Raw genomic sequence first — 25,188 nt, forward strand, 5'->3', positions numbered from 1 at the left:
TTTGAATGGTTAAAAGTCCAGGTCAAATGACAATTGCCCATCCCAAACAATGAGTGGAGTCCAAAACGCACATTTGTTTTTAACATCGTCTTTATTCAGAGCTTTTTTTGTAAAATATTTTTTGCGAATAATTTTTAAAGTGGCAGCTCCAGCATCTGCAAGCATAGGTTGGAATGTATACACATAAACAAACTGATGGGCAGGTATGTTTTTGTGTTTCAAGAGGGGTAGAATAATTAGAATATAATACAGTATTTGCTTTCAGACAGTACAACAAACTCAAACAACAAAAACATGCTACTTTACTGTGTCACACTGACATTGGCCGTGTGTCAACACTGAAAAAAGGCTTTCTTCCTCCTTTTAGAACAAAAAAAAGATGTCCTCTTAGAGTGACAGAAGAAGTAAACATTTTAATTAAATCCTTGTTTTCATGGTGGCTATTAAGAAATAAGGGTTACACTTTACTTGAAGTTTTCTACATAAGAGTGACATGACATGTTTCATGTCATGAACATAAAACATTATGAACAAGTCATAAACGTTTATGACATAACTTTTTTTAGTAAGTGTCATTCGGTTTTGTCATGACATGTTATGTTAGGGTTCATGTGTCATGTGAGCGTCATGTACTCATGACAGTGTCATGTCACTCTTACGTAGAAAACTTCAAGTAAAGTGTTACCGAAATAAGCTGGAGGAGTAAAGAGGATGAAATCCTGGTTAATAGTGAAGTCAAGTTTTAAAGAAGCAATCTACACTCACACTGGTGTGGTTCTGGTGCACCTCTGCATACTTTGCAGAAGAAAATAAATGTCTAGTTGCATTATTTTGTCTTTCCGAAGCAAAAAAAAAAAAAAGTCACAAAAAGCATCTTATGAGTGAGCATGACCTCAGAATGAGATAAGGAAAGGATTACTCCGATTTGTGTTAAGAGGGACCAGAAGGCACAAGGTTCATTTTTGGATCCATTTACTGGCAGGCCATGTGGTTCCGCACTACTAACAAGATCTATCTGTGAAATCGCTGCAATCCTCATTCATCTCATTCAACGGGCTACAGGCCTTTACAGAAATGAGTTTGCATGAGACATAGCAGTGAAGAGCAAAGGGTCAGGTCTGCGAGGGAGTCCAATATCCACGATGGGTTGTGGAGATGAACAGCCTGAGGCAGCCTAAACGTTGTGAGTAATTTATACCAGTGGTCAATTACTGAAAATGCTGCCTACACAGGAGCCAAGGTGTTAAATTGAAGAACAACTCCCATTATTAATTGTTTCCATGACATTTCTCTAATATGGCATTTGCTCATTATGCAACTGAATGTGTAATTACAAAGTGTTGCCATGTAAGAGTTTGGGTACAAAAGGAGAACAATAGAGACTATACCAAGAGATAATATGGTAATATTATTGATAATAAAAGAAAGAAATATGTAATATTAAAATTTCCCAAAGATGATTATATATTGTCCACCAGCCTTGTCCTTTTTGTGAACATTGGTGCTGGAAGACCAAATGTTTCTGGATTGAATGTCTGTGCCTTCTCTCCTGTCCTGTGGTGTTCAGGCGCTCTCTCTCGCGCTCTCATCTGTCCAGCCGATCCTTCTTCAGTTCTTGGACAACTCTTTGGATAGCCAGTCAAGTCCTTCATACAGCCCACTGCCCTGGGTGGCGCAGGTTGACTGAATGTGCCACTGTGGGGTCAGAGATTATATAGCGTAAATTAGATAAGAGAAAGATATGAATGCAGCTCTGCACATGCTTACAGATTTGAGTTGTACTGCAGGTGTAGGGAGCATGTTTATTCAGATTACTTACAGTTTTGTTGCGGAGGGCGTGTAGGCCAAGTTTGTCTGTGAGTTCGCTGACTGTTAAGGCATTGGGAAGGTCCTGTTTGTTAGCAAACACCAGCAAAACGGCGTCTTTCAACTCGTCCTCCGTCAACTACAGGGGCAGACGACAGATTAGAACATCAGCTCTAAGATTACATATTAGGGACAAAACACTACAAACAGAATAATGTGTGATTGTATTCATTACATACATTTACAGTGACACAATATTACTTGTTTGTCGTGAGTCCTTAAGGAAGTTTCTAAAATCATAAGAATTTCTCAACAAGACAAAAAAAATATTTATAGAGTGCTTCACAGAAATGCAGTCAGAATAAGTGCTGCAAAAATGCAAATGACTGATTAAAAAAACAAAAATATGTTACACTGGTTGTGGTTCATATCCCTGAGCATTAACGCAAAGGCAGTTTTAGGGTTCTGGTGTCCCCGCTTTAAGTCCAGCCGAGGACCTTTGTCGCATGTAATTCCTCCCTACCAAATAATGCAAAAATGCCCATGAAATATACCTCAATTTATTTTTTGAAAAACAGCCAGTTCTGCATTCTTTACACATTTGATAGTTTAAGAAGCAGCACAGCAAGAAGCATGGTTAAACAAAACATTTTACTAGAAAAAAAATAAAAAATAAAAACTCTACTCTGCTAATCATTCCCCACTAGCCTACAGCACTTTAAGGTTAAAATAAAAAAATGCATACAACATAATGGCAAGTCAACAATAATGACAGACAATGTGAAGTGATTATACAGTGTAAAGAATTCAATGTAAAAACTTCAAAAATGCAACTGACTGTCGCAACAATTTGGACCCTGGAGAAGTGGCATTTCATCCAGTGTATACTTTACTTTGCCTTCACCTAGGAATATTTTGGTCACTCATCAAGAAGTTGACCACACCTATTGTAAAGAACAGACAATGCCAGTAACACTGATACAGCACAAAGGAAAGGATAATATCAGGGTTAAGGCGATTGGGCAGTTGTATTGTTTGTTAATGGGCTCGGAAGAAGTCACGGGTTAACCTAGGGCTGGGTGATATGGTCCAAAAATCATATCACGCATTTTTCCAGATGAATGGCTATATGGCAATATATATCTGGGTATTTTCTACGAAGCAAGATAAATGTTCAGTTGTAAGTCAAAGCCACATGTGAGATGTCACAAGCACTTTTATTAAAACATATGATCAAAATAAAATGCAAATGTCCCTGTCTGAAAAACAGCTGTAACAAATGTAAATAATAAATTATCCAAAATAAAAAGCCTATATTAAATAAGAACAGGCCTATCACTGAGAATGCTCCTTCAGCAGTTTTAACAACAATAACAGACTGATTGCGAGAGAGAGAACGAGGTGGATGAAATGTCTGTCGTCACTGTGCTGCATTTTTATTAACTATTAGATAGATAGATAGATAGATCTCAGACTCAGATGATTCCTATTGAGAAAAATGCATATTTCCCTAAGACATGAACACATACAGGTTTTAGTTTGACTATATACAGATCCTGGTGGTAAAGTTGGCACTGTAAATAATATACTATTATTTGTTCCGATTTAACTACGTCACAATATTAGACAACTCTAAGTCAGAGACAGCTTTTCCACATGTCACAATAATGGCAAATTATGAAACTCTTTACAATTGATCAATGCACAGAGAACACTATCCTTGTATTACAGTGCCTTCTGAGCTGAACATATTAAATACCTACCATCTTTGTGAGCTCCTCTGCAGACTCTGCCACTCTTTCTCGGTCATTGCTGTCCACCACAAAGATGAGGCCCTAGATGTAAAAAAAAAAAAAGCATTGAAGTGGTTACAGTAGTTCCCCTTTTCTTAATTTTAGAGCTGCAATGATAAGCAGAATAGTTGATTGAAAATGTATTTCACAAACTATTTTGATAATAAATAAATCATTTAGTCCTTTTTGTTTTCTCTGGTTACAGTGATGTGAATAAATGTCCGGATGCATCCTGCCGCGTCCACCCACGCTCTACTGTGCCACACTACATCCCGTAACCCCCTGCCGTGCCCTGCTATGACATGAACTACTACGACTACCATTGTAGTCACTGTTCCATTATCTTTATTATGACTATTACGCCACTGTTCATCACAACCCCAACCGGCCCCGTCAGACACCGCCTACCTAGAGTCTGGGTCTGCCAAGGTTTCTTCCTAAAAGGGAGTTTTTCCTCGCCACTGTTGCAACAGCCACTGCTAATGCTTGCTCTTGGGGGAATTACTGTAATTGTTGGGGCTTTGTAAATTATAGAGTGTGGTCTAGACCTACTCTATCTGTAAAGTGTCTCGTGATAACTGTTGTTATGATTTGATACTATAAATAAAATTGAATTTAATTGCTTTCTTCAATCTTCTGTGATTGTGAGCTTTGGGTATGGACATTTGAATAGGTCACCTTGGACTCTGGGAAACTGTGATGGACATTTTTCACAACTTTCTGACATTTGTTGACATGACAATTAATCCATTAATTGTGATGTGCCGATTAATCTATAATGAAAATAATCTTTAGAAGCAGCTCCATTTAATTTGAGCGAGTAAATGAATGTAAAGACTAAAATGTCGCTATGTAGAGTAGTTATCTAGATATGTACAGAGATGTTGAAAATGTATTGAATATGATCCCAAGATCCAAAAACTACAAAACTGAGAGAAAAGAAGTGTTTATGATGAAATTTGGACATGCAATGCTACCAATTACGTAGCTTGGCTGATGCAGGACTGATCTAGGTAAAAAGCAGGTACAGGAAGAAGCAAAACTATTTTATTCCATTAAAATAAAATGTTTATAAAATAGGTAGCCGGCTGCATGAAAGAGTATAAAGTACAAAGTTTGAAATGTGAGCATTACACTCATTAACTTTTACCAACAGCACCAATGTTGTCAGAGGATAACATACGTTCAACAGAAGGTATGCTGCAAAGTAGTGTGTTAAATACATTAAAATGAATACATTGAATGTGTTGAAATGACGTTAAGTGGAATCTGTGGCTGCTTTGGCACTATTCCAGTCTACTTGGTGAAGCGTCAGTCTCATACTTTGATGATATGAGTTCTGATTGATTGAAGTATTGTACTGAAATAGCTTTACTTGGTGATCTGAGTAGAAGTATTTCAGAGTGGTGTACTACTACTACTACTACTACTACTACTACTACTACTACTAGGCAAGTGTCTAATTGTAATTTGTTTTAAAATAATCACTGTTTCTTTGTTTAACCGCAATTAATTGCTCACATTAGCTAAGGCCCTAAAGGTTATGACTGTTGATGATAATTGTCAATTTAATTTTCATTGAAGAAAAAAATGTTTTATTATAATAAAGTGGTGTGGTTTACTTTTTAGGCTGTGTATTTGTGTTATTATATTATCTGGGTCACATAACTGTGATATAACCAAAATATTTATCTGGGATTCTTTCAAAACTTTATTTGTTTGAAAAAGTAATAACTCAATAAATATTTTCAAATTTGACTGAAAGAGACAATTATATTGTTAATTGCAATTATTTCTGAGACAATTAATTGTACAGTAAAATTTGAAATTGTTACAGCTCTAACTACTACTGCTCCTCCCTGACACTGTCTTTGTTATATTAAACAGGAGCTTAGCTTTGCATTATGAAACCAAGGCAGTCACATTCATACCTGTGTGTTCTGGAAGTAATGTCTCCAGAGGGGTCTGATCTTGTCCTGGCCACCAACATCCCATACAGTGAAGCTGATATTTTTATATTCTACTGTCTCCACATTGAAACCTTTACAGGGGAAAGAGAAGGGACAGATCTTAACACTGTACACAAAGTTCAATAAATCAATCATGTTGAGGTACACATTAAACGATCAAAAGAACCATAATTGAATTAACTGTTAATGTTTCTCTTACCAATGGTTGGGATGGTGGTCACAATTTCACCAAGCTTCAATTTGTACAAGATAGTTGTTTTTCCGGCAGCATCCAGCCCAACTACAGGGGGAAAAAAAGAGTGATAAAAATCGACGTTTTTATCAGGAGCATAGCAAAGTTAGAGCTATTGATAACAACCTGCTGTAAATTGCAAAACAGGTGTTTTACTATAGAGCTAATCATCAGAGGACATGCAACAACAGAGAACATGTGACTGCACAAAGTGATTAATGTGTACCGAGCATAGGTAGCGAGCCATCAATTAGTATGAGGGGGAAAACAATCCACTAAAGCTGATCTTTATATTAATATGTCCGTCTTGAACATATAACTCCTTAACTATCCGGAAACATGAATGAAAATAATGCAACACAAACGTCATAAGGAGTTGGTTAGCGTCACCCAAGGAAACGCCATAACAAGATACAGTCAGGTTAACTTATAGAAGCTAACCTTAACTAAAGCTATATAACGTTAACGTCATTTAAAATTGATTAGCAATAAACCGCTATTAACGTTGTCTCTCAACTAGATGTAACGTTAACTAAGTTATGTTTAGGAAGTGTGTATTATATAAAAGACACTTGGCAGCCAAACGTTGATTTAACAACCATTTACTTTAAGTTCAACGGGTTTCGGGATAAAGTTGTCGTAAGCAAACTTCCTTTGAAAAAATACTCTAAATCTAGCTGTAAGATAACTTAGCTGATTTTGTTGTAGTTTTTCTATAATTACAATTAATCAAATAGCTCTTAGTTGGGTTATAATAGTCTCTGGTTATAATTCTGCTTCTGTCCCAGTGCTATACTGTAAAAGTTTAAGAACTTCACTGCCATTTTCAGATCATCAAAGATAGATAGATAGCTAGCTAGCTAGCTTGCTAACGAGACTTATCTAGCTAACGTTGAAGCTAAAGCTAAACACCGTGCCCCTCACTAACATTAGTTAGCCAAACACAGCTTTCACTCACCCATCAAAATCCTCATTTGCTTTTTGCCAAAAATCCGTTCAAAGATTGACGAGATGGTGAGCCCCATAACTGGCCGCTGATGTTTCAATCTATGAAAGAAGTACTAATATTAGCCACAATAGGCGCGACGTGTGATAGTTTTACACTGATCCGGTTACTCTGATTTCCACACAGGACTACTGCCGAGTGCCACGTCCGGGCCAACGTGGAATCCTCGACGTCATCAGTTTGAATCAACTTTATCAACACACGTTAATATCTGTAACGTTAAAAAAAATGCATTGTGTTATTTTTTTTCCATACACATTCAAGCTGTTTTATTAACACAATATACATTTTTTATATAGATACATATAAATGTTTTGGTTGTCCGTGTTTAGCAAAATGCTTGCATTATTTATTTATTTATTTTCGCTTAAAAACTAGGTCTTCACGTATTAAAATGCAAGGCCGATTCATACCACTAGATGTCTCTGTAACACAGATTTTATCATATTTATATGGATTTTATCCTTTATGAATTATCATTTGCTGTGAACCAGTCTCGCGTTGTCAGACCTATCTCCACACTGTGAACCTAACATGGTTGATCGCGCTCGATGTAACAGGTAAGTTCAGGGCATGGTTCAGGGGAAGGGTAAAATCCATAAGTACGGAGGAAATTCCGTTTCACTATTTTTGACTGTGTGAGTGTTTTCATTTCTTGAAACACTGGAGGTAAACGTAAGACAAGGAATATTTCCCATTGCACCTGGGGATTCCCATTTAAAAGTGTTGCACTAACCCATTGAGGACACACTCAAAGCAGGTGGAGTCAAAACAGCATCACGTGACAAGGTGCAGACTTTTATAGAGGTGTGCTTAGATAAGAAAACATATTTTCACAAAGGCCTGTTATGGAGACAGGTCATTTGGCTGTGCCCGAACAGAGTGTGAGATATTGAGATATTTACAATGGAGCTCAATGGTACACTGAGTGAAGATCAGGTAGGCATTCATAATTTTCTGTGCATGAATACATTAATTGAAAATGTAATGAACTGATAGGAGGGAAATAATAGGTACATTTCTAATAGCTTGTTTGAATTCTCTTTCTTAGATTGATGTTCTCTCTACTGAGTACTTAGTGTTACTCACTCCCAGGTAATACGCATCCTCATGCTTTTTCTCTTTTATGCTTGGTAGGCCTATACCCTTCATGTTATTTATTTACATCAGGAGTTTCTATAGCAACCAGATTGTGGCATATAAACATGTTTTAAAATGGGTTGTACAGTAAGCCTATAATTCTATTATTATATCAGGAGAATAATAATCTTTATAATTTTAATTTTCTGATTGTGGAGAGGTTTGCCAAACCAGCAAGGCAACACGTAACAAGAGGAGGCCTTATGTTTTCTTTCTGAATTCTGAGTTGTAGCTCACAGGATAGTTGTAGCTGCTGAAAACTTAAACATTTCTTCAGTGAACTCAGTCACCCTGCTGCTGTGTCTTTGTTTATGAGTCTCTGGGTTTCTTTCTTTTGCTTGTGAAAAGAAATGAAAACAATAAGAGAGAGGACAAACCTGGTGCTGGGATGGGAATGCGGTTTAATTCACTTAGTTTCTGATGAGCCAAGAGGACAGTTATGATTGATTGTGTGTCATTTTACAGCTTTTTATGCTGGTGTCACACATGTGTCTGAGATAAGCTGTCCTAGACACTCTGACCTGTGCAATAAACCAATCTTGGCTCAGGTTTAGTACTGATGTGGTGCCAAATGACCATGAATTCACAACTTCAGGTTTCTACTTCATTTTAAACCTTGAACACATTGTCAAGAAATGTACTAAAATGAATGCAGTGCTGATATAATTTTGCCACAACCTCTATGGTGTTGTCTAATATTTGACATATTTCTAATTAACTGCAGTGTGATTGGAAGTTTTTCTGTTCTGGTGGTTTCTACAGTGAGATGGAGGCATCTAAAAGAACAGGTGAGTCGTGTACATGCCTGTGTGTCTGCTTTTGGTAGCCTGCACTGTATGTTGTGTTTAATTAATAGATTTGATATTTTTTTTTATAGTTGGTTGATTTTGTTTTGGTACTGAATGTTTCAGTGCAGGATATTTGTTGATTTTTGTTTTCTTATGCATCTCACAGATTTACAGCAACATTCTTTTTGTGTATGTGTTTACAGGTGCTCCTCCTGGTGCAGCTCGCCCTGGCGGACCTCCTGGCTGCTCTGATCCTGATGTCCACCAGTGTCATGAACAAATTGAGTATTGACAACAGTGTAATCATCTGCCAATACAGCCTGCCACTGTCACTGGTGAGGAACAGTTACTTTCACTCTATAAGGCTGCCTTTCTCCCTTTTCACAAGCCTCTGTTCCCAAAATTAACAATGTTTTTGTCTGCTTAATCCTTAATTTCAGTGTAATGTTTTAGTTTAATGTTTTAGTTTATATACTACTTTATCATTTGGCATGGGCCTGTTTAGTATGTTTATGGGTTCATAATATTTTGCTATGGTTCTGCCTGTGATGTGGGTGGTAGATCAGCTGCTCACCCGCTTAATCAAGGAGAGAACGTACTGTAAAGGTTTGCCTGATTAGGTCCTTTCAGCAGGGAGGGGCTGGGCTCTCCTAAGGTGTAGAACAATAGGTAAGATAGTTATGCAGTGAACTACATTTTTATAATATTTGGGGTGCCTTGTAGGTGCACATATATGTATAAATAGTAAGTTAAGGTTGCTCTTTCAGTTTAGCTCACTGAATAATCACTTGTGCAGGTGATAGGGTCCAATTAGGTGACGAGAAAATAGAAAGAACTTGGCAGCTTGCTGTGAGGTTGCAGTTTTCTCTCTTTGGATTTTGCCTCCTTTAGTTTTTTTTTGTATTTCCTGGTTTTCATTTTGTGCCCTTTGTCTGAGTATGCTTTTTGTTGTTTTGTTAATAAACACACCAGTTTTTGCACTTCTCAAGCTTCCTATCCAGCTTCCTCAAAACACCCCACCACCTCATTGGCCTGGGCATGAGGTGGGGGTTTGACATAGACCTCTTACCCCCTGCAAATAAATTATTTACAAGATAATTTCCTGGTGGGTGAAAGGGATCATATTCTTCCTAAACGAGGCAGGGAGGTTGAGAGGTTAAGCTTGAATTAATACATGTACTTTCCAGCTGAAGTATCTGTAGTTTTCAGGGTTGAAAACAATGTCAGATTCAAATCACATCACTGCAGGATTTCCCCAGGATTTTAACTGAGATGTGTCATGTCATTCTACCAGTAAAATATGTCAAAACTTTCTGTTGTTTTTTGCATCTATAAAGAGTGGTTAGCAGTTTGCTGTGTCATGTCTTTACATATGCAAATGTCTCTTCATTATTTCCTCAGATTGAAAGGTGATGTTAATAGTTGTTTTAAAGGTCCCATGTCATGAAAATTTCACTTTATGAGGTTTTTTAACATTAATATGAGTTCCCCCAGCCTGCCTATGGTCCCCAATTGGCTTGAAATGGTGATAGGTGTAAACTGAGCCCTGGGTATCCTGCTCTGCCTTTGAGAAAATGAAAGTTCTGGAATCTTGCTTGTTAGTTGGTCAAGGCCACACCCCCACTCTCCACCTTGCCCCCCCCCCTCTCCTCCTCAACAGCTACACACACAGAAATTGCACATTCTAAGGAAAGCTCATTGTGGGACTGGCTCTAGTGGCTGTAATTCTGCACCAAGGCTGAATTTCGGGAAAGAGACTTCAGATACAGTATTAGGGGACCCCTAAGGCCTATATAAAAGCATCCAAAGAGCACCATGTCATGGGACCTTTAAGTTTTACAATGTTTCTGTAACTCTATTATAAACTGTATCAACTTAAATCCAACATTTTCTGAATTCACATTGTATTTTGCAGTGATGGGAGTTAAGGGAAGAGTAGATCTTGATTTGACATAAAACAAACATAGAAAAGAATGTAATGTAGGAGCTAAAACACTGTTAATCCCTTTTATTCAGTTCAGATTGTGGCTTTCTTTCAAAATGCACATATGGAAACTATTTTAACTTGCAAAAGTCCAAATATGTATTCAAAGCAAAAATAACTGTTTTAGTTTAGATTTCTGAATTGATAAAAAGGAAGGCACAACAAGGCTAAAATAAATAATTTTATTGGTTGGTGTGTTCTCAAAAAAATTCAGTTGGCCGTAAACCCGAATCTAAACCCTCTTCAAACAAACTTAAAAAATGTATGGAGTAGGACAAGGACATAATGTTATGCTATAACATACGTGGGCAGCAGTTGGGACCCTACGGTATTTATGCAAACAAAAATGAGTACCTGTGGGAAGTCAGAACTGATCAGATTGTGATCAAGTGACATTTTGCATCACATTGTGCTATGACAAATTGTTATATTTCACAACTTTGCATTTTGTGTGTTTGTCCGTTCTGTTTCAGACATTTTATTTTATTTCATTTTTGCTGGTGGTGGTTTACGCATGGAATTCAAAGAATGCAATCCAAGGGTGGAGAGCAAGATCCACTGAGGATGAGGGTGGACAGGTGAGGGGCCCCAATTCATTTATTGCATTTCACTGATAATAATTTGTACAAAAACAGTCTAATTTAACTATTTATTTCTTCCTATCTGTATGGTTAATAGAGTCGGTGTAGAAGGAAAATAGTCGCTATACCTGTATATGCCATTGTGTGGTGAGTTTGTTAACAGCATACTTTAGCTTCAATTACCTTTCCAGACTTTATGGAACTTATTCCTATTGTAAACAATTAAAATGCTGTATCTCTGTTGTCTAATATCACAGGTTGATCCCTATTGCAATATACATAGCATATGTGCTCACTCCATTCATAAAAACAACTCAGATGATTCCAGTCCCTGACAGAGCATTGATTTTCCGTAATGATAGCAAATACTGCACCAGGTGAGCACCCAAGCTTTATTATGAACTTCAAATAAGTTACACAATTGAAATAGGTCTGTTTTCTGCATTTTTTACCTTTTTGATTTTTTTTGCTCTCAGTTGTATTTTGTTCTTGCACGTCTGGAGTGATTCCTGCTCTGTTGCTGTGAGTATAAAACCCATTTTACTTTATTTGATTGGTATTGTTGCACATTGTATTTTAATAAATAAGCATTTATTTATAGTTTGTAGTGCGTTTATGCTAACATGATTTTTTTTCTTCCCAGGAGAGAATTCATGACACTTTCATTAGAGTTGTTCTCTTCCTCGTTGTGATATCAGTGATGCTTTCTTGCTCTGTAAGTAAACACCAATCACATTATTTTAAGAGGAATTTAGACATATTGTCATTTACAGTTTTATCTTGTGAATTGGCTTTAAACATCCATGGAAATATAGTTATGATTTATAATTTTACAGTGCTATCTGAAGCCTTGAATAGTATATATTTACATGTGTAAGCAGAATGTAATTTCTTTTTTTTCAGGTCATTTACTATAAGGTTGGCAAATGGTATGAAAGACATGAGCAGGGAGGGCTTTTTCCTGTGGAGGGAGATGGACGTTCAAGAAGGAGATTCAAAAGAGTGTTTTCTACTGCAAGAAATATGGTGATGGTCATCTTATTCTGCTGGACACCAGGTGCGCGTGCACACACACACACACACACACACACACACACATTTTAAGGCTAATGTATTACACTTCGTTAATTTTAAATCGACCTTCAGATTGATGCCTTATGTTTCTTCCTCTATGTAGCTCTTGTACTCATTCTGCTGTCTACCCTGCTGAATTGGAAAAACATTGAACAACGCAGCCTATTTGGCCTTTACATGCTACAGGTAAGTTTCAGAAGAACGGGTTTTCGATTGAGGAAATTAAAATATCATCTGTCGTTGAGTTGCAGGTTTTAGTTTCGTTTTGTTTATTTCAGGCTGCAAGCGTGTCCCTGCAAGGCTTTCTAAACAGTATGGTGTACGCCTGGAGACGGCCCAACTTCAGGGAGGCTGTTCTAGGGGAGAATACACCCCTGCTGGCACACGAACACCTGGCCTTCTTTGATGAATCACTGAGGAGCTCGTTGTGATTCGACAATTAGTCGCCTCTAAACACATTGAGAGACATTGTTGTGCTGCTGAAACAACACGCTGGCTGGAGAAAGACTGACTGCAAGCCTGACTTCATGTCAATCTAGACTGAAAAACATAATGTTCTCATGTGTGGCCTGCAGAAGAAAATGAAATAGTTACTTACAGATGAAGGATGCACAAAGACTGATGCAGTGTTTTTCTCTGCGGCTGCTGATTTTTTATGAATTGAACAAACTCATAGTTGAGTATAGCAACATATTTGTTTGTATAAATGGGGACAAAGGGACTTTTGGATAAAGTGTAGAATTGTGTTTTATTTATACTGTGCTAAAAGTCCTATTAATGTACTGTTTTATTGAGATTTAAATGTCATAGAAAACAATGGAATTATTGTGGCATACGATTTTCATTTTGTTATATTTTGTCAAATCACATTTATGTAAAGTAGTTTCAGAGAGGAATGATGAAAAACCTGTCAGGGTTACATACTCTGCATTCGCTGTTGTGTCATATCAGAAGCATGTGTCACATATAGTCTGTGGAGCATTTATGAGTGGAACAATGAGGAATGCTGAGGTGCTGCACACAAGAGAAGGAACACGATATCTGCTTTGTCATGCCTGTGTGCAACCACAACTGTATCTCATAAAGAATCATGTGTGGTTGTGTAACTGAGGACACACATGAGGCATATACAGTATAGTAGTTCACAAACACACACACACACACACAGGCACGACAATCAGTACACTCATGTCATAGTATCCTAAACTCCATGATAACTTTTAAGCATGCGTGTCTGTCTCTGAGTTGAACTCCCTGTTAATGGTTGACAGACTGCAGGCCAACTGGTTGGTGTTTGAATAAGTGATCACCTGACTCACTCATTTATCTAATGTACTGTAAAATCAACTTGATGTTAACTTTCTTTGCTGAAGACCACACAGTCACCTGCATGCTGTTGATGCATTTAATAAAACATAAGGGTTATACATAACACAGGGTTGGAAGTTATAGATATAACATATAACATATCTATGTCTGTTTAAAAATAAGTGGTGTTCCATTGTGTTCGCTATGAATTCAGTTAAGAAACAAACCCCTTTGTATGATAATAAGTCAAGTTACTATCACAGATCCGAATAGTCACTTACTGTTAAAAGCCATGCAGCCTGCATTACCTGCACTTATTGACCTAATTTGAATTTATTTGAAGCATTCCATTTTTTGATGTACTCCAGATATTCTACATATTCCTGTGATAAAAATAAAGACTACGCACCACAGTGTTACTGAAAAAGCAGCCACACAGACAGAGATTTGATAAATCTCCTTCCCTTTAATATGAGGCCAAATTATGGCTTTTGGGCAGAACAGTGCCACTCATGACCTGTGTACAGTATTTATCAGCTGTTTGGTCATACAGTATTTTTATTGTTTTGATCAAGTGTATAAAGTAGTCAACCAGTAGCCAAACCTTTTATTATCATATTAATTATTTTTTAGCATGACACTGGCATAAACTGCACCCATACTGTACTGACAGGACTGCATATTCATGTTTGTCTGTGTGTATGCATAGTTGCACCATGAATTATCTGCCCAGTGAATTTTCTGAATAAATGAACCCCACTGATTTGCTGACTAAACTGCAAGGCTGTGGCTTAGAAATTACTTTCTGGATTTCAAAATGTGTTCTGTCCTCCAGCTCTAAGGTTACTGAAGTAGTTTGGCACACTGAACACAAAACTGTGTCTGTGTGAGAAAAGGAAAATAAACAAAATAAATAAAGCAATTGTGTATTCTGATTACAGTGTATAAATCATTTTCACATTATCTGATTCTCATCATCATTGGGATACAACATTTACAAAGCAGTCTACAGCCATCTGTTGAAGGTCTACAGTGTGCACATGCTCATTTGTGGTCCTATATTATGAGTAAAAACGTACCAGAGACTGATCTCTAAGCAGTTCCTAGCACTCACACCCTTTTTTTTTTAAGAGCCGCAAGACCTTGGGTGTGTGTCATCATGTCAAAATGTGGTCCTGAGATTTTTACTGTAGCGGGAACAACCACAGAGACGATTTTGTGTATAGGTGCCAGGTGTTTCTATTACTGACGGTCTGACTGTCTGTCTGTGGATAGATTCTGTCACTGTGATGGCGTTACAACCTTGCAAGATGCAGTCACAAAACTTTACAGGTGTGTAGTTGAGATCAAAATGAAGGCAGTGTTTGAATGTGGGTGTGGAAGTAGGGGGAGTAGGAAAGGGTCCATTGCCACTCCACTCTACGCCCCTGGCCCGATTTGTTGTTGCGGCTGTTCTGTTCTCATCGTAAGATGGTGTGTAGTTTTTCTCTAGACAAGTTGACACACATCGATTATAATCAGTGTCTACAGCCAAAAAAGAAAATGAAACATAAGGTTTAAGGATAGGCTGTAAATGGCAAACAGTTTGGGGCTTTTTGTGGTTATATAACTTTATAAGGGCACACCTGTAGCTCACCCTCTAGAAGATTTCTGAAAACACACACACACACACACACACACACACACACACACGCATGCACGCACACACACATTCACACACACCTTTCTCCTGGGAAGGAACACTGTGACAGCCTGACTGTTGATGGTCATTTTATATCTGTTGTTATAACTGACTCTATATCAAAGGCAAGTTGATACTTTTCCTTAACCAGTGGTGCAGAAATGTACATATTTATTCTTAAATACAGGTAATCACAGAACTGAGAGTTGACTTTTACATTGTTTGCTTTAAATGTACCGTAATCACACTTCCTCTTAAAACATTCTTTCAGAACCTAAACACTGATTGAAAACATATTTCAACAAAATCTATTACCTTCATAGTAAAATGTATTTAGAAAAATACAACAAGAACAATACACAGCATTATCATCTGTCTTCACTTTACACTGATCACAAATACAATAGCAGCTCCCTGTCAGCTGTCAGTGTCTGGGCAGAGTCGGCAGCGCTCTGTAACAGACCCTGTGTTTCCCAACCTCACTGTAAATGAGGCAAGTGAAGGAAAAGAAGTCCTGGATTGCTTCTTTTTAATCATTATTAATATAAAGAAGGTAAGTGAGACACATCCGCCCTGTGGTGTTAAAATGTCTCCCCTCTTCTATAAATGTGCAGAGTTCTGCCCCCAAAGTAGTTACAGTGCCAACCTTGTCTTTTCTTTTCAGAAGTCCATGGACAAGGATCTTTGCTGGGCCATTTCATAGTTCCCTCTTCGGCTTCCTGCTCTGCGTACATACACATCATACCTTCCATCTTCGTCCTCCTCTTCATCCTCTTCCATCACTCTATCCTGCCTCCCCAACGCTCTATCCCCCATACCATGATGACCTTGCATCCGGCCTGGTTTCATACTAGGCCAGCTCTTCTTCCGCATACTGCTGTTCAAGTCCCTGATGGGAGGTAAGACGCTTTGGAAGTTCCCTCTGAAAGGGGGAAGCTCCATGGATCCCCTACCCATGCCATGTTCAACTTGACTGGCTTTAATAGAGTTGACAGAAGCCTGAGAGCCACAGTGATGTTCGTGAATGCAGCGTGAGCTTGATGAGGATCTCCTGAACGCCTGCAGGGACTGGAGTTCCTCTGATAACTCCCCGAGGTCCCCAGACATCTCCTAAAAAGTATAATATTGTTACATAAAAGAAAATCACCATGTACAGCTAATAATGCATCAAAGTAATCAAACTAACCTTGTCTCTGAGAGTAAAGAGTTCATAATGTGGAGGGTCAAACACCTCCTGGAAGTCGCCCCGTTGGAACAGGTTATTCTTACGTACCAACACCTAACCAACACCAAATTATGATTGAACACACTCGATAAATTGGCAATTTCTACACCAATATTTTGTGGAATGATACTAAATAATTTCCTTGTGACTATTACCTTCTTTCGTGGCTGTTTGACTTGCACCAGGATGGAGATGATGAGGAGCAGTAACACCACACCCGTAGACACACAGATTATTGTCCCATGAGTCTTTGTGATATGGTGAAAATAACTTTTGCTCTTTTTCTCTGGATGACGGATATGAAGAGAGTGACAAACAGATGACATATAAAGGACATTTAGAGGCACTGAGAGTATATCAGTCTATAACTTGTTGCCATTCCCATTAGGACAGTCTGTATCTTCAGTTACCAGGAACAATTCAGAACCTTCACTAAAAGCCAGTTTCACTGATAAACAGCCATCCCAATCGTTTGAGGTGCTTAAGAGCCACTAAAAAGCCAAAATGCAAGGTCTTTTAGTTGGAAAGGCATTAAAGATGATGAGATCATTGTTTTCCTGCCAAGAAGACATTTTGAATGAACATTTTGTCCTGCCCACCCTTTACCAATATGCACTGCATAAGGGGGGCTATGTGACTGTCTATTTTGTAGAATTGGAGCCACAGATCCTCAAGGAGGCTCAATGTGACACAACAGAGCCTGACAGGACATTCATTGTATTACATAACACAACATAATTCATTGTAATACAGCACAGCACAGAAGACTTTCTAAAAGAAGAATTACAAAGAGCTTTAGCACAACTGGAGTACCTTTGCAGTTGCCTTCATCCCAGGGAAATACACAGTTTTGTATGCCATTGCACACAAGAGAGGTGTTGATGCACATGTTACTGTGGCAAAAGAATGCACTGCTTGAACAGGGTGCTGAAACACAAACATATGTGTATCAGTATCAGTATCAGTGCAACAGGCTGACAAAGCAACCAAAGCCATTAACAGTGAGAGGAAATTCTTGTAATTCTTGACCAAAGTTGTGTAACTGTGATTCCATTCATAAAGTGCTCACTGACTTTCTCTCTTTTCAAGAGGATACATGGAAACTCAGCATTCTTAATACATACATTTTCCACAAGAGCTACCAAGACGATTTACCTAAAAAGCTGCAGTATTGAATAGAAACCACATGAGGGTGCTACTACAAATCTGTTTGCAATCATACATCCAATCCACATACTGTGCTTGCCCTGTCAGCTGTAGAAAGTAAACAAAAGGGACAATGGTCAAAACGTCAAATGACACAGGTTAAGAATAATATGAAGGAGAAACTCACGGTCTGCAAAAGAAGTGAACAGCATCCGGAAGCGGCTGAGACGGCTTGTCTCATCAGCCCACATTCTCACTACTCCCACACCGGTGTCCAGCATGACGTCATTAGCTACTGTGCTACAAAACTTGGCCTGCAAGAAACCACACACCGATTTCTAGTATAGTTTTGGATGTGTAGTCTCATTGAGGCCAAGGTCTGTAAAACAATTGCTACATATATGATTCAAATATTATAATAAAAGGAGCATATATGAGAAGTAAAGAAAGATAAACCCTGTTGTGTAGCAGAAGGAGAGAAAAACTGAGAGTATAAATCTGATACAATGTACAACAAATTAAAGTACATCTTATGAAGGGGCTTTGATTTTACAGGCTGGATTAACTGTATATAAGTATTAGACATATCATAAAATATATTACCTTTAGGTCCTCAATGGCATTACTGCCATCATAAACAGCCACAAAGTTCTTCTTACAATCATTTGAGTTTTCCATCTGGTATTCCAAGAATCGCAGGTAAATCTGGAATAAGCGATAACGACGGATATCCTGTACATTTTTTTCATTTTTCATGCACTTCAGTGTATTTTGCTTTGCTATAAGAAGACATGTTTGAAGGCATTGCATTAAAGGATCAAATATAAATCATATCAAGCCAGCTTTATTGTATATGTACGTATGTACACTGTTGTATTATCAATGCATATGTTGCGTTATACTTAGGATTGCAAAGGGGCGGAAATTTTCCGGTAAATTTCCGGAAACTACCCAGAAACTTTCCATGGAAAGTTTAGCTGGGGAATTTTGAAAACATTCCAATTTGGAAACTTTCATGGGAATTAACGGGAATAAACTGGAATTAATGGGAATTAACTAGATATTTTTTATATTGCTTTCCATGGAAAGTTTAGCTGGGGAATTTTGGAAACATTTCACTTTTGACTTACTATGGTTAGTGGGCTACACAATTAACACACATGGTTAATAATAGCAATGGGTTATGTATTCCCCCCCCCAAAAAAAAAAAACTCCCCTATTTTATTCCCGTTGGCCAGTATGTAGTAGCCATGCGGATTACTGCGTGCGGGCATGTCATTGACGAATACAGGGAGGACATTCAACTGAAGTTGCATTAAATCAGGTTGTTTTAACCAAGATTATGCTGCAAGATGTTTTTTTTCAACTACATTTAAGTTCCCCTTTATAGACTAACAGTATTATAACAAGCAATATTAAAAATATCCAGTTTATTCCCATTTATTCCTGTTAATTCCTATGGAAAGTTTCCAACTTTGAAAATTCCTGGAATTTTGCAACCCTAGTTATACTGCATGTGCACATTATGTCACCCTGTGGGTGTACTGTCAGGGAATGCTTGATAATAAAAGAGGTAGAGCGCATTTATCTAGGGTTTTTGTGATACTGAGTAGTAATCCACATACTCTGTCTTCATGATTATGTAAAGGATATGGAACAAACACATCACAACATATGTGGAGGAGATGAAGAGCTATGCAATAAAAGCTATAAGTATTTCTTTAAATCTCTCCTTAACTCTTACCTTTATTATACTTTATTATACACTTATATGAGCATCCAGTTATCACTAATATGGATAATGGTAGGAAATTAAGCTTATTCTGCTTTTGTGCATTAGATAACTGGCAAAAATGTTAAACTTTAACATGCAACATGCCATACCATACCCTGTTGTTTGTTGGGGCTTGTATAGTCCAGATGCAGTCCAATGCCTGGTCTGGCCTCACTTTATATTCCTCCTCCACCTGACTGGAACGGATCAGGCCGTCAGCCCCAGACAGCTCAAACTGACAATCTGACGCACGGACAGTAACAAGAAGCAGATTAGAGGAAAACAAACACATATCAATCCAAAAATGTACAACTGAATTATTTGAGTAGGCTGAGCTGTGAGGTTACACTACCTGGGATGGGGTTTAGGAGTCCTCCCACATGCAGATGAAATTCAGGATCTTGTGACAGATATCACACAATGAGAGGCATCATCAGTGGAAGAACAGATATTTGATTGGCTAATACAGCAGAGACCATTGATCAAAGCGTTATTTGAGAAGAACGGATGAACATTGAATGAGTACCAGGATGGTGCAGTGAGAACATTGCCATACAGGGATCAATACATCATCCCACTGTGTTTTAATCACCTGCAGTAAAGCTGTACTGGACCTGGAAGCCAATCCCCTCCAGCTCTTCATCGCTGAAGAAGCGGATCCACATGAAGCGGCCGCTAGAGTGAACAAGTCCGGGACTGGCCGAGCCACAGAAGCGATTGATGAGCGGCGAAAAGCTAAAGGGACCGTCCCTCACCTCGATGTGGTCGAAACGACACTCAAATGACGCTTCGATGTAGAAGGTCTGATCAAACAGCAGCTCTATCCTCTGGCGGGGCAAGGCTGAGGGAAGCAGAGCAGTGTGTCTACATCTACTGCCACAGAGGGGATTCAGGGATATAACTTGAGAATGGACAGCGCTGGAAAAGATATTCGCTCCTTTAAAATTCTTACCCAAGAATTACTGTAGGCCAGGACTGTTTTGTGGGCTCCAGTAGCAATTATAGGGAAACTGATGCATGAAATGACAACAACGTTTGATGCATTCTTTGGTGAGCGAGCTAATGAAGAATGCACCGTGAATTCTTTTTTGCTTGCAAGATTTGTTTGTACTTTAACAACCAAAATGGGGAAACCTGAGCCCTGGTTAGATATTGTCAGTACTCAAACACACTTTAAAAGAGAATATTGTTTCTTAAATAATAATAATAATAATCCTTACATAATAATAATCCAAACAACATGTGTGACCAATTTAGGATGAGCAATTAGGAGGAAATGCCAACAACAGATCATTACAAATATAAGCGTTATTTTCAGATTCCCTTTAATTCCCATCAGAGGAGTCTGACCTAATTTAAAGTCAAAATCTGCATCACAAAAATTTGAATAGGAGCTCAAATTTGTTTCCCAGCAGTGACATTAGGGACATTATTAAGCTCAGGGGCATGTTGTTGGTTACCTTCCAGTACGTACAGGCACTCCTTGTTGGGAGGGTATGTTTTTGGGTAGTTTGGGGAGCTGAAGGAGCCACCATCTGTGTTCCGTACCCAGTTTCCACAGTGATGAGATTGCTGCGGCCGCTGAGAGGGTCTAAGCCCTTTTGATCCTGCACCTCCATCTGTATGTATATTTAATGATGGTGCATCATGATACAATTTCAAGACAATTGGAAGCAACTGTATAGCTAATTGTGCAAAAAGCTTCACTGATCTTTAATCAACATACAATGTGTCTTGATTTAATGTAGTCCATCTATCAAAGGAGTGCAGTGAATGCATTGATCTTACAGTACCTTTAGTCTTTTGTGCCAGAGCAAATCCCTCCTCAATGAACAGGATAAATACCCACACTGTAAAAGAAGCAGACACTGTGAGAGGAAAAGTCCAATCAAGGAATAAAGGAAACAGGAGCTTAGCAGGATTTTTGTGTCTGTTGTCTCAGTGCACTCAGCTGAATCCCTGAATGTATATAACAGGTCAGCAGAGCGGAGTTCAAAAGCTTGACAGGGAGAAAATAAGGATGCGCTGCTCCCACCATCTGCTCGCTTAACTCTTCCTCCTATTTTTACATCCTCCTTTTCCTTTTTTTCCCTAAGGTTTATATGTAACACAGAGGACGAGAACTGTTGACAATCTGCTGTGCGCCATAGTACTGTGCAAGGACTTCTTATAGAAAAAAAAGTCTGTGTCATGAAGTCATATATTGTGCCACATTTGTGTATATTAAATAAAATTGACCTACATAGAGCATCTAGCCCAAGGCCACCAGGCCACTAAAATTTTGTTTTGAGTTTTCGCCAAAGTAGCGTGTTGACATGTTGCTGTGAATGCCCACTCACAAACTGCAAGACACTCAACAGCAGTTATTGCGTAGGCTGAATGTTTGTTGTATGAGGCTGACAGTTTGAAGGAACCAGTTTGAAACTTTTAAGACATTTCCCCAAACATTACTAATGTCTGTTTTCTGCATCTTGCACCGAAAGTTGGATTTATTGATTGCCTTTTGCTTGTTTGTAAATTGCTCACATGGGCATCTAAAACATGTAATATATATAAAGAAACCAGACTTCAAAACCTCAAATATGAACCTATAGAAAGGTACTGTAACAGGGAGTTTTTCCTGGCCACTATCGCAATAGCCACTGCTAATGCTTGCTCTTGAGGGAATTACTGGAATTGTTAGGGCTTTGGAAATTATAGAGTGTGGTCTAGACCTACTCTATCTGTAAAGTGTCTCGAGATAACTCTTGTTATGAATTGATACTATAAATAAAATTGAATTGAATTGAATTAACAACGTATTATTTGAATTAACTGATGGCAAAAATTACTACACTCCAGTTGACTGACACGCCACTTCACGGAAGAATTAAGTGTTTTTGTTCATTGAACGAATCTATACCACTTCCACAGAGACCACATTCTGTGTGTGTGTGTGTGTGTGTGTGTGTGTGTATATGTGTGTGTGTGTGTGTGTGTGTGTGTGTGTGTGTGTGTGTGTGTGTGTGTGTGTGTGTGTGTGTGTGTGTGTGTGTGTGTGTGTGTGTGTGTGTGTGTGTGTGAAGAAGGAACTGAGGCAGCAACAGCCCAAATCCTCCTGTGCAGGCACAGAGCCATCACATGCTGATGCAAGAGACAAAAGAGAGTTCCCCATGTTTTTCTTTCTTTCTTGTAAAATGTGGCTTTACTTTTATACCAGAGTGCATAGAGCGCAAGTGGGGAGCTGTCATTTCAGAACTATGAAGCCTTACACCACAGAACATTTCAACACAAAGAGATTAGTTTGGCATTTTCCTGTTTTTTAAAGTGTCTCCAGGATGTAAAAATAAATAAATAAATCCCTGCACGAAGCCTACTTTTTCCCATATAGCCTCATTGTGATGTCATTATCATGTGCTTATTTTGTGCACAACATGCAGATTGCAGAACAACGTACACAAATGTGTCAAGAGTCTGCCAAGAGAACGACATCTCGGAAAGGGATTATCAAAGATTACAAACTCCCGCCTCTCTCCCTAAAGCATGAAAATATGGATCGTTCCACTCACCTACATGCATCCTCTCAACTGTCCGTTTTCTGGGGTTTGAGTTCAAACTTGTCCAACTGTACATCCCTCCGTCAATGGTACGGATTAGCGAATGTTACAAAATCCAACTTTCACCTTTTATCCTTATACCAATGGTCAAGATGAGAGAAGCTTCTGGGGCAAAAAGAGCTGATGAACTTCTGACTCATCATCAGTCTTTCATTATAGAATGAAAAAAAAAAAGTCAGACGAGGTCAATATTTCAGAGCAAGGACGCAGTTGTTGCAGAGCTCATGTCTGTGGCTTACTAGTCTGAGACTTGTCCTCTCAAATACACGGAGGATCTGTCTGCGGCTGCTCGCGGTTTTAAGATTGGGCTCAGTTGGCGCGAGAAGGGGGAAGAGCTGATTGCGCATGTGCATCATCATACACGAGTAATAAACGGAATGATAATCCTCTCACAGCCTGCACATTGATAAATTACATTAAGAATTCCCATATTTAAAAATTTTATGAAAAAAGTATGATACAGCTAGTGTCCAGAAGGCAAATGCACGCACACGCACTCACGCACACACAAGCGCGCGCACGCACACACACGCACACGCACACACACACACACACACACACACACACACACACACACACACACACACACACAGGACAACTGTGCCAAAAAGCTCACCGGGCATAAATCAGTCACACACATTGCATTCCTGTGCATTGCTATTCCAAGAGGCAGAGCAGGGCACATTCCTTCTTGTCTATTCTCATTTTTCTCGAAGGACACATGGTGCCCAAAGCCTAAAAAAGCTGGCTAGAGCTGCAGAAAGATGAAAATGGAAGCCAAGACTTGGTGGGATGGAGATTTTCCTTTGATATTTTGCCTTTTAACAACCCAACCTGTCACCAGGTCCGCTGGCAGATTTGTGCCTCTTTAGCTGATTGTAACCGCTTTAAATCAGCGACTTTAACATATATGGACAATGTCAGGGTGCTCCCGGCAGCGAAAGGCACTCTAACTTTGACAAATGCCTGGGTGTAAATTATGTATTGTGACATCCTCCCTGCCTTTCACACTTGCACTTCATGGCATACTACAAAAGTATACTAAAGTAAAGTACAACTACCTAAAACTCTAGCTAGTTATTCAGTATTTGTACTTAGTTACATTTCACCACTGCTCAACTCTACTCACACGAGCAGCAGATTTAGCCTTCCTTTCAATGTGTGCTATTTATGTTGGAAAAGTCTATTTATTTGTGTTATTTATTTCTGATGATAATGAGCTTTTTTCCTTTCCTGGTCCTTTGAATTTCTGTTTCTCACATAAAAACTTGCAAAACAAATATAAGCCTGACAAAAGAACAACAGCAGCCACCAAACTTCACAAACAACTACAAAACACAAAGTAATACACATCCTATCAGAAAGCCCAGGGGCCATATTTTCTAAGTGTCCAAGGCCGTCATTATTTAGTAAGGAGGGACCAAATTTTCTTCAGCAGTAACAGCCTCGGGGTGATTTAACAAAATATATGTGCGATCATAAAGTTGCATCATGTGGGCCTGTGCATAAATATGACACTATTCCCTTGTGATTGATAATCAAGTGAAAGTGTTGTCTCTGAGATGCATGAATAATTTATTTCCTGGGGTGTGTTTGGTTTGTAAGGACTGCTGAGACACAGCATCATCCTGAGCTGTGTGACATTTGAACTGCAACGGAGAAAGAAGACAAGTCATCGACAAGTCTCTGTCTGTCTGTCTGTCTGTCTGTCTGTCTGTCTGTCTGTCTGTCACTCACTCATCCAGTCACTTGTAAACACACATTCAAACTGGCAAACTGATACACCTTTGTTTACTGCACATCAAAGGTGCTAAAATCTGCATATGTTGCCATGACAACCATGCTGGTGTCTTGCCTCCTTCTTCTAAGGCAATCAAGGACCTAGAAAGCAGATGCTTTAGGGGGTTTAACAGATACAGGGATCAAAGTGGAACAAAAGACTAAATCTGTTTACCTGTGCTGCTGCTGCTGCTACTAAAGGGAACACTTTGTGAAACAGTAATCTAAAGCTAATTGAAATAGTTTATTTTTTAATCCCCCGTGAGCAACTATAATATTGGTAGAGCTTTTGTAATACGAGGTGT

The 25,188-nt window shown here is 38.7% G+C and overlaps 3 protein-coding genes across 6 annotated transcripts; 1 reads left to right on the top strand and 2 right to left on the bottom strand.

The window, feature by feature from the left end:
• Positions 1-72: 72 nt before the first annotated feature.
• On the bottom strand, positions 73-6,962 carry LOC120563866 (ADP-ribosylation factor 5-like). Its single transcript, XM_039808313.1, has 6 exons — positions 6,760-6,962; positions 5,769-5,849; positions 5,531-5,640; positions 3,570-3,641; positions 1,820-1,945; positions 73-1,695 (listed from the first exon to the last, which is right to left on the bottom strand). The coding sequence occupies exons 1-6, from the start codon at positions 6,824-6,826 to the stop codon at positions 1,609-1,611; spliced, it is 543 nt and encodes a 180-aa protein (XP_039664247.1). The 5' UTR covers positions 6,827-6,962; the 3' UTR covers positions 73-1,608.
• Positions 6,963-7,197: 235 nt separating this feature from the next.
• si:dkey-30c15.2 (uncharacterized protein LOC558938 homolog) lies at positions 7,198-13,808 on the top strand. Of its 2 annotated transcripts, none has more exons than XM_039808311.1 (12): positions 7,198-7,746; positions 7,859-7,902; positions 8,672-8,735; positions 8,939-9,070; positions 11,193-11,297; positions 11,398-11,447; positions 11,558-11,677; positions 11,777-11,822; positions 11,944-12,015; positions 12,204-12,357; positions 12,478-12,560; positions 12,653-13,808. In XM_039808311.1, the coding sequence occupies exons 1-12, from the start codon at positions 7,714-7,716 to the stop codon at positions 12,803-12,805; spliced, it is 1,056 nt and encodes a 351-aa protein (XP_039664245.1). In that variant the 5' UTR covers positions 7,198-7,713; the 3' UTR covers positions 12,806-13,808. The 2 variants fall into 2 exon arrangements, with proteins under 2 accessions (XP_039664245.1, XP_039664246.1); XM_039808312.1 differs by having other exon boundaries at positions 7,205-7,367.
• Positions 13,809-14,595: 787 nt separating this feature from the next.
• On the bottom strand, positions 14,596-23,387 carry neto2b (neuropilin (NRP) and tolloid (TLL)-like 2b). Of its 3 annotated transcripts, none has more exons than XM_039808308.1 (12): positions 23,057-23,387; positions 21,302-21,358; positions 20,969-21,127; positions 20,101-20,349; positions 19,861-19,908; positions 19,624-19,751; positions 18,338-18,439; positions 17,922-18,048; positions 17,402-17,515; positions 16,744-16,874; positions 16,550-16,642; positions 14,596-16,473 (listed from the first exon to the last, which is right to left on the bottom strand). In XM_039808308.1, exons 1-12 carry the CDS (start codon positions 23,118-23,120, stop codon positions 16,024-16,026), a joined length of 1,722 nt encoding a protein of 573 aa, XP_039664242.1. In that variant the 5' UTR covers positions 23,121-23,387; the 3' UTR covers positions 14,596-16,023. The 3 variants fall into 3 exon arrangements, with proteins under 3 accessions (XP_039664242.1, XP_039664244.1, XP_039664243.1); XM_039808310.1 differs by having other exon boundaries at positions 20,983-21,127; positions 23,057-23,137; XM_039808309.1 differs by lacking the exon at positions 18,338-18,439.
• Positions 23,388-25,188: the final 1,801 nt, after the last annotated feature.

This window comes from Perca fluviatilis, chromosome 8 (genome assembly GCF_010015445.1).
Source record: "Perca fluviatilis chromosome 8, GENO_Pfluv_1.0, whole genome shotgun sequence".
In the NCBI taxonomy this organism is placed as follows: Eukaryota; Metazoa; Chordata; class Actinopteri; order Perciformes; family Percidae; genus Perca; species Perca fluviatilis.

Coding starts and splice junctions, on each gene's coding strand:
- LOC120563866 (XM_039808313.1), bottom strand. CDS start 6,826: ATGGGGCTCACCATCTCGTCAATCTTTGAACGGATTTTTGGCAAAAAG. Junction 5,850..6,759: donor GCAAATGAGGATTTTGATGG/GTGAGTGAAAGC, acceptor TTCCCCCTGTAG/TTGGGCTGGATGCTGCCGGA. Junction 1,946..3,569: donor CAGAGGAGCTCACAAAGATG/GTAGGTATTTAA, acceptor CTGCCCCTGTAG/TTGACGGAGGACGAGTTGAA.
- si:dkey-30c15.2 (XM_039808311.1), top strand. CDS start 7,714: ATGGAGCTCAATGGTACACTGAGTGAAGATCAG. Junction 11,298..11,397: donor CTGAGGATGAGGGTGGACAG/GTGAGGGGCCCC, acceptor TATGGTTAATAG/AGTCGGTGTAGAAGGAAAAT. Junction 12,358..12,477: donor CTTATTCTGCTGGACACCAG/GTGCGCGTGCAC, acceptor TCCTCTATGTAG/CTCTTGTACTCATTCTGCTG.
- neto2b (XM_039808308.1), bottom strand. CDS start 23,120: ATGTACAGTTGGACAAGTTTGAACTCAAACCCCAGAAAACGGACAGTT. Junction 19,909..20,100: donor CCAGTACAGCTTTACTGCAG/GTGATTAAAACA, acceptor ATCTGTCACAAG/ATCCTGAATTTCATCTGCAT. Junction 16,643..16,743: donor TCAAACAGCCACGAAAGAAG/GTAATAGTCACA, acceptor GGTGTTGGTTAG/GTGTTGGTACGTAAGAATAA.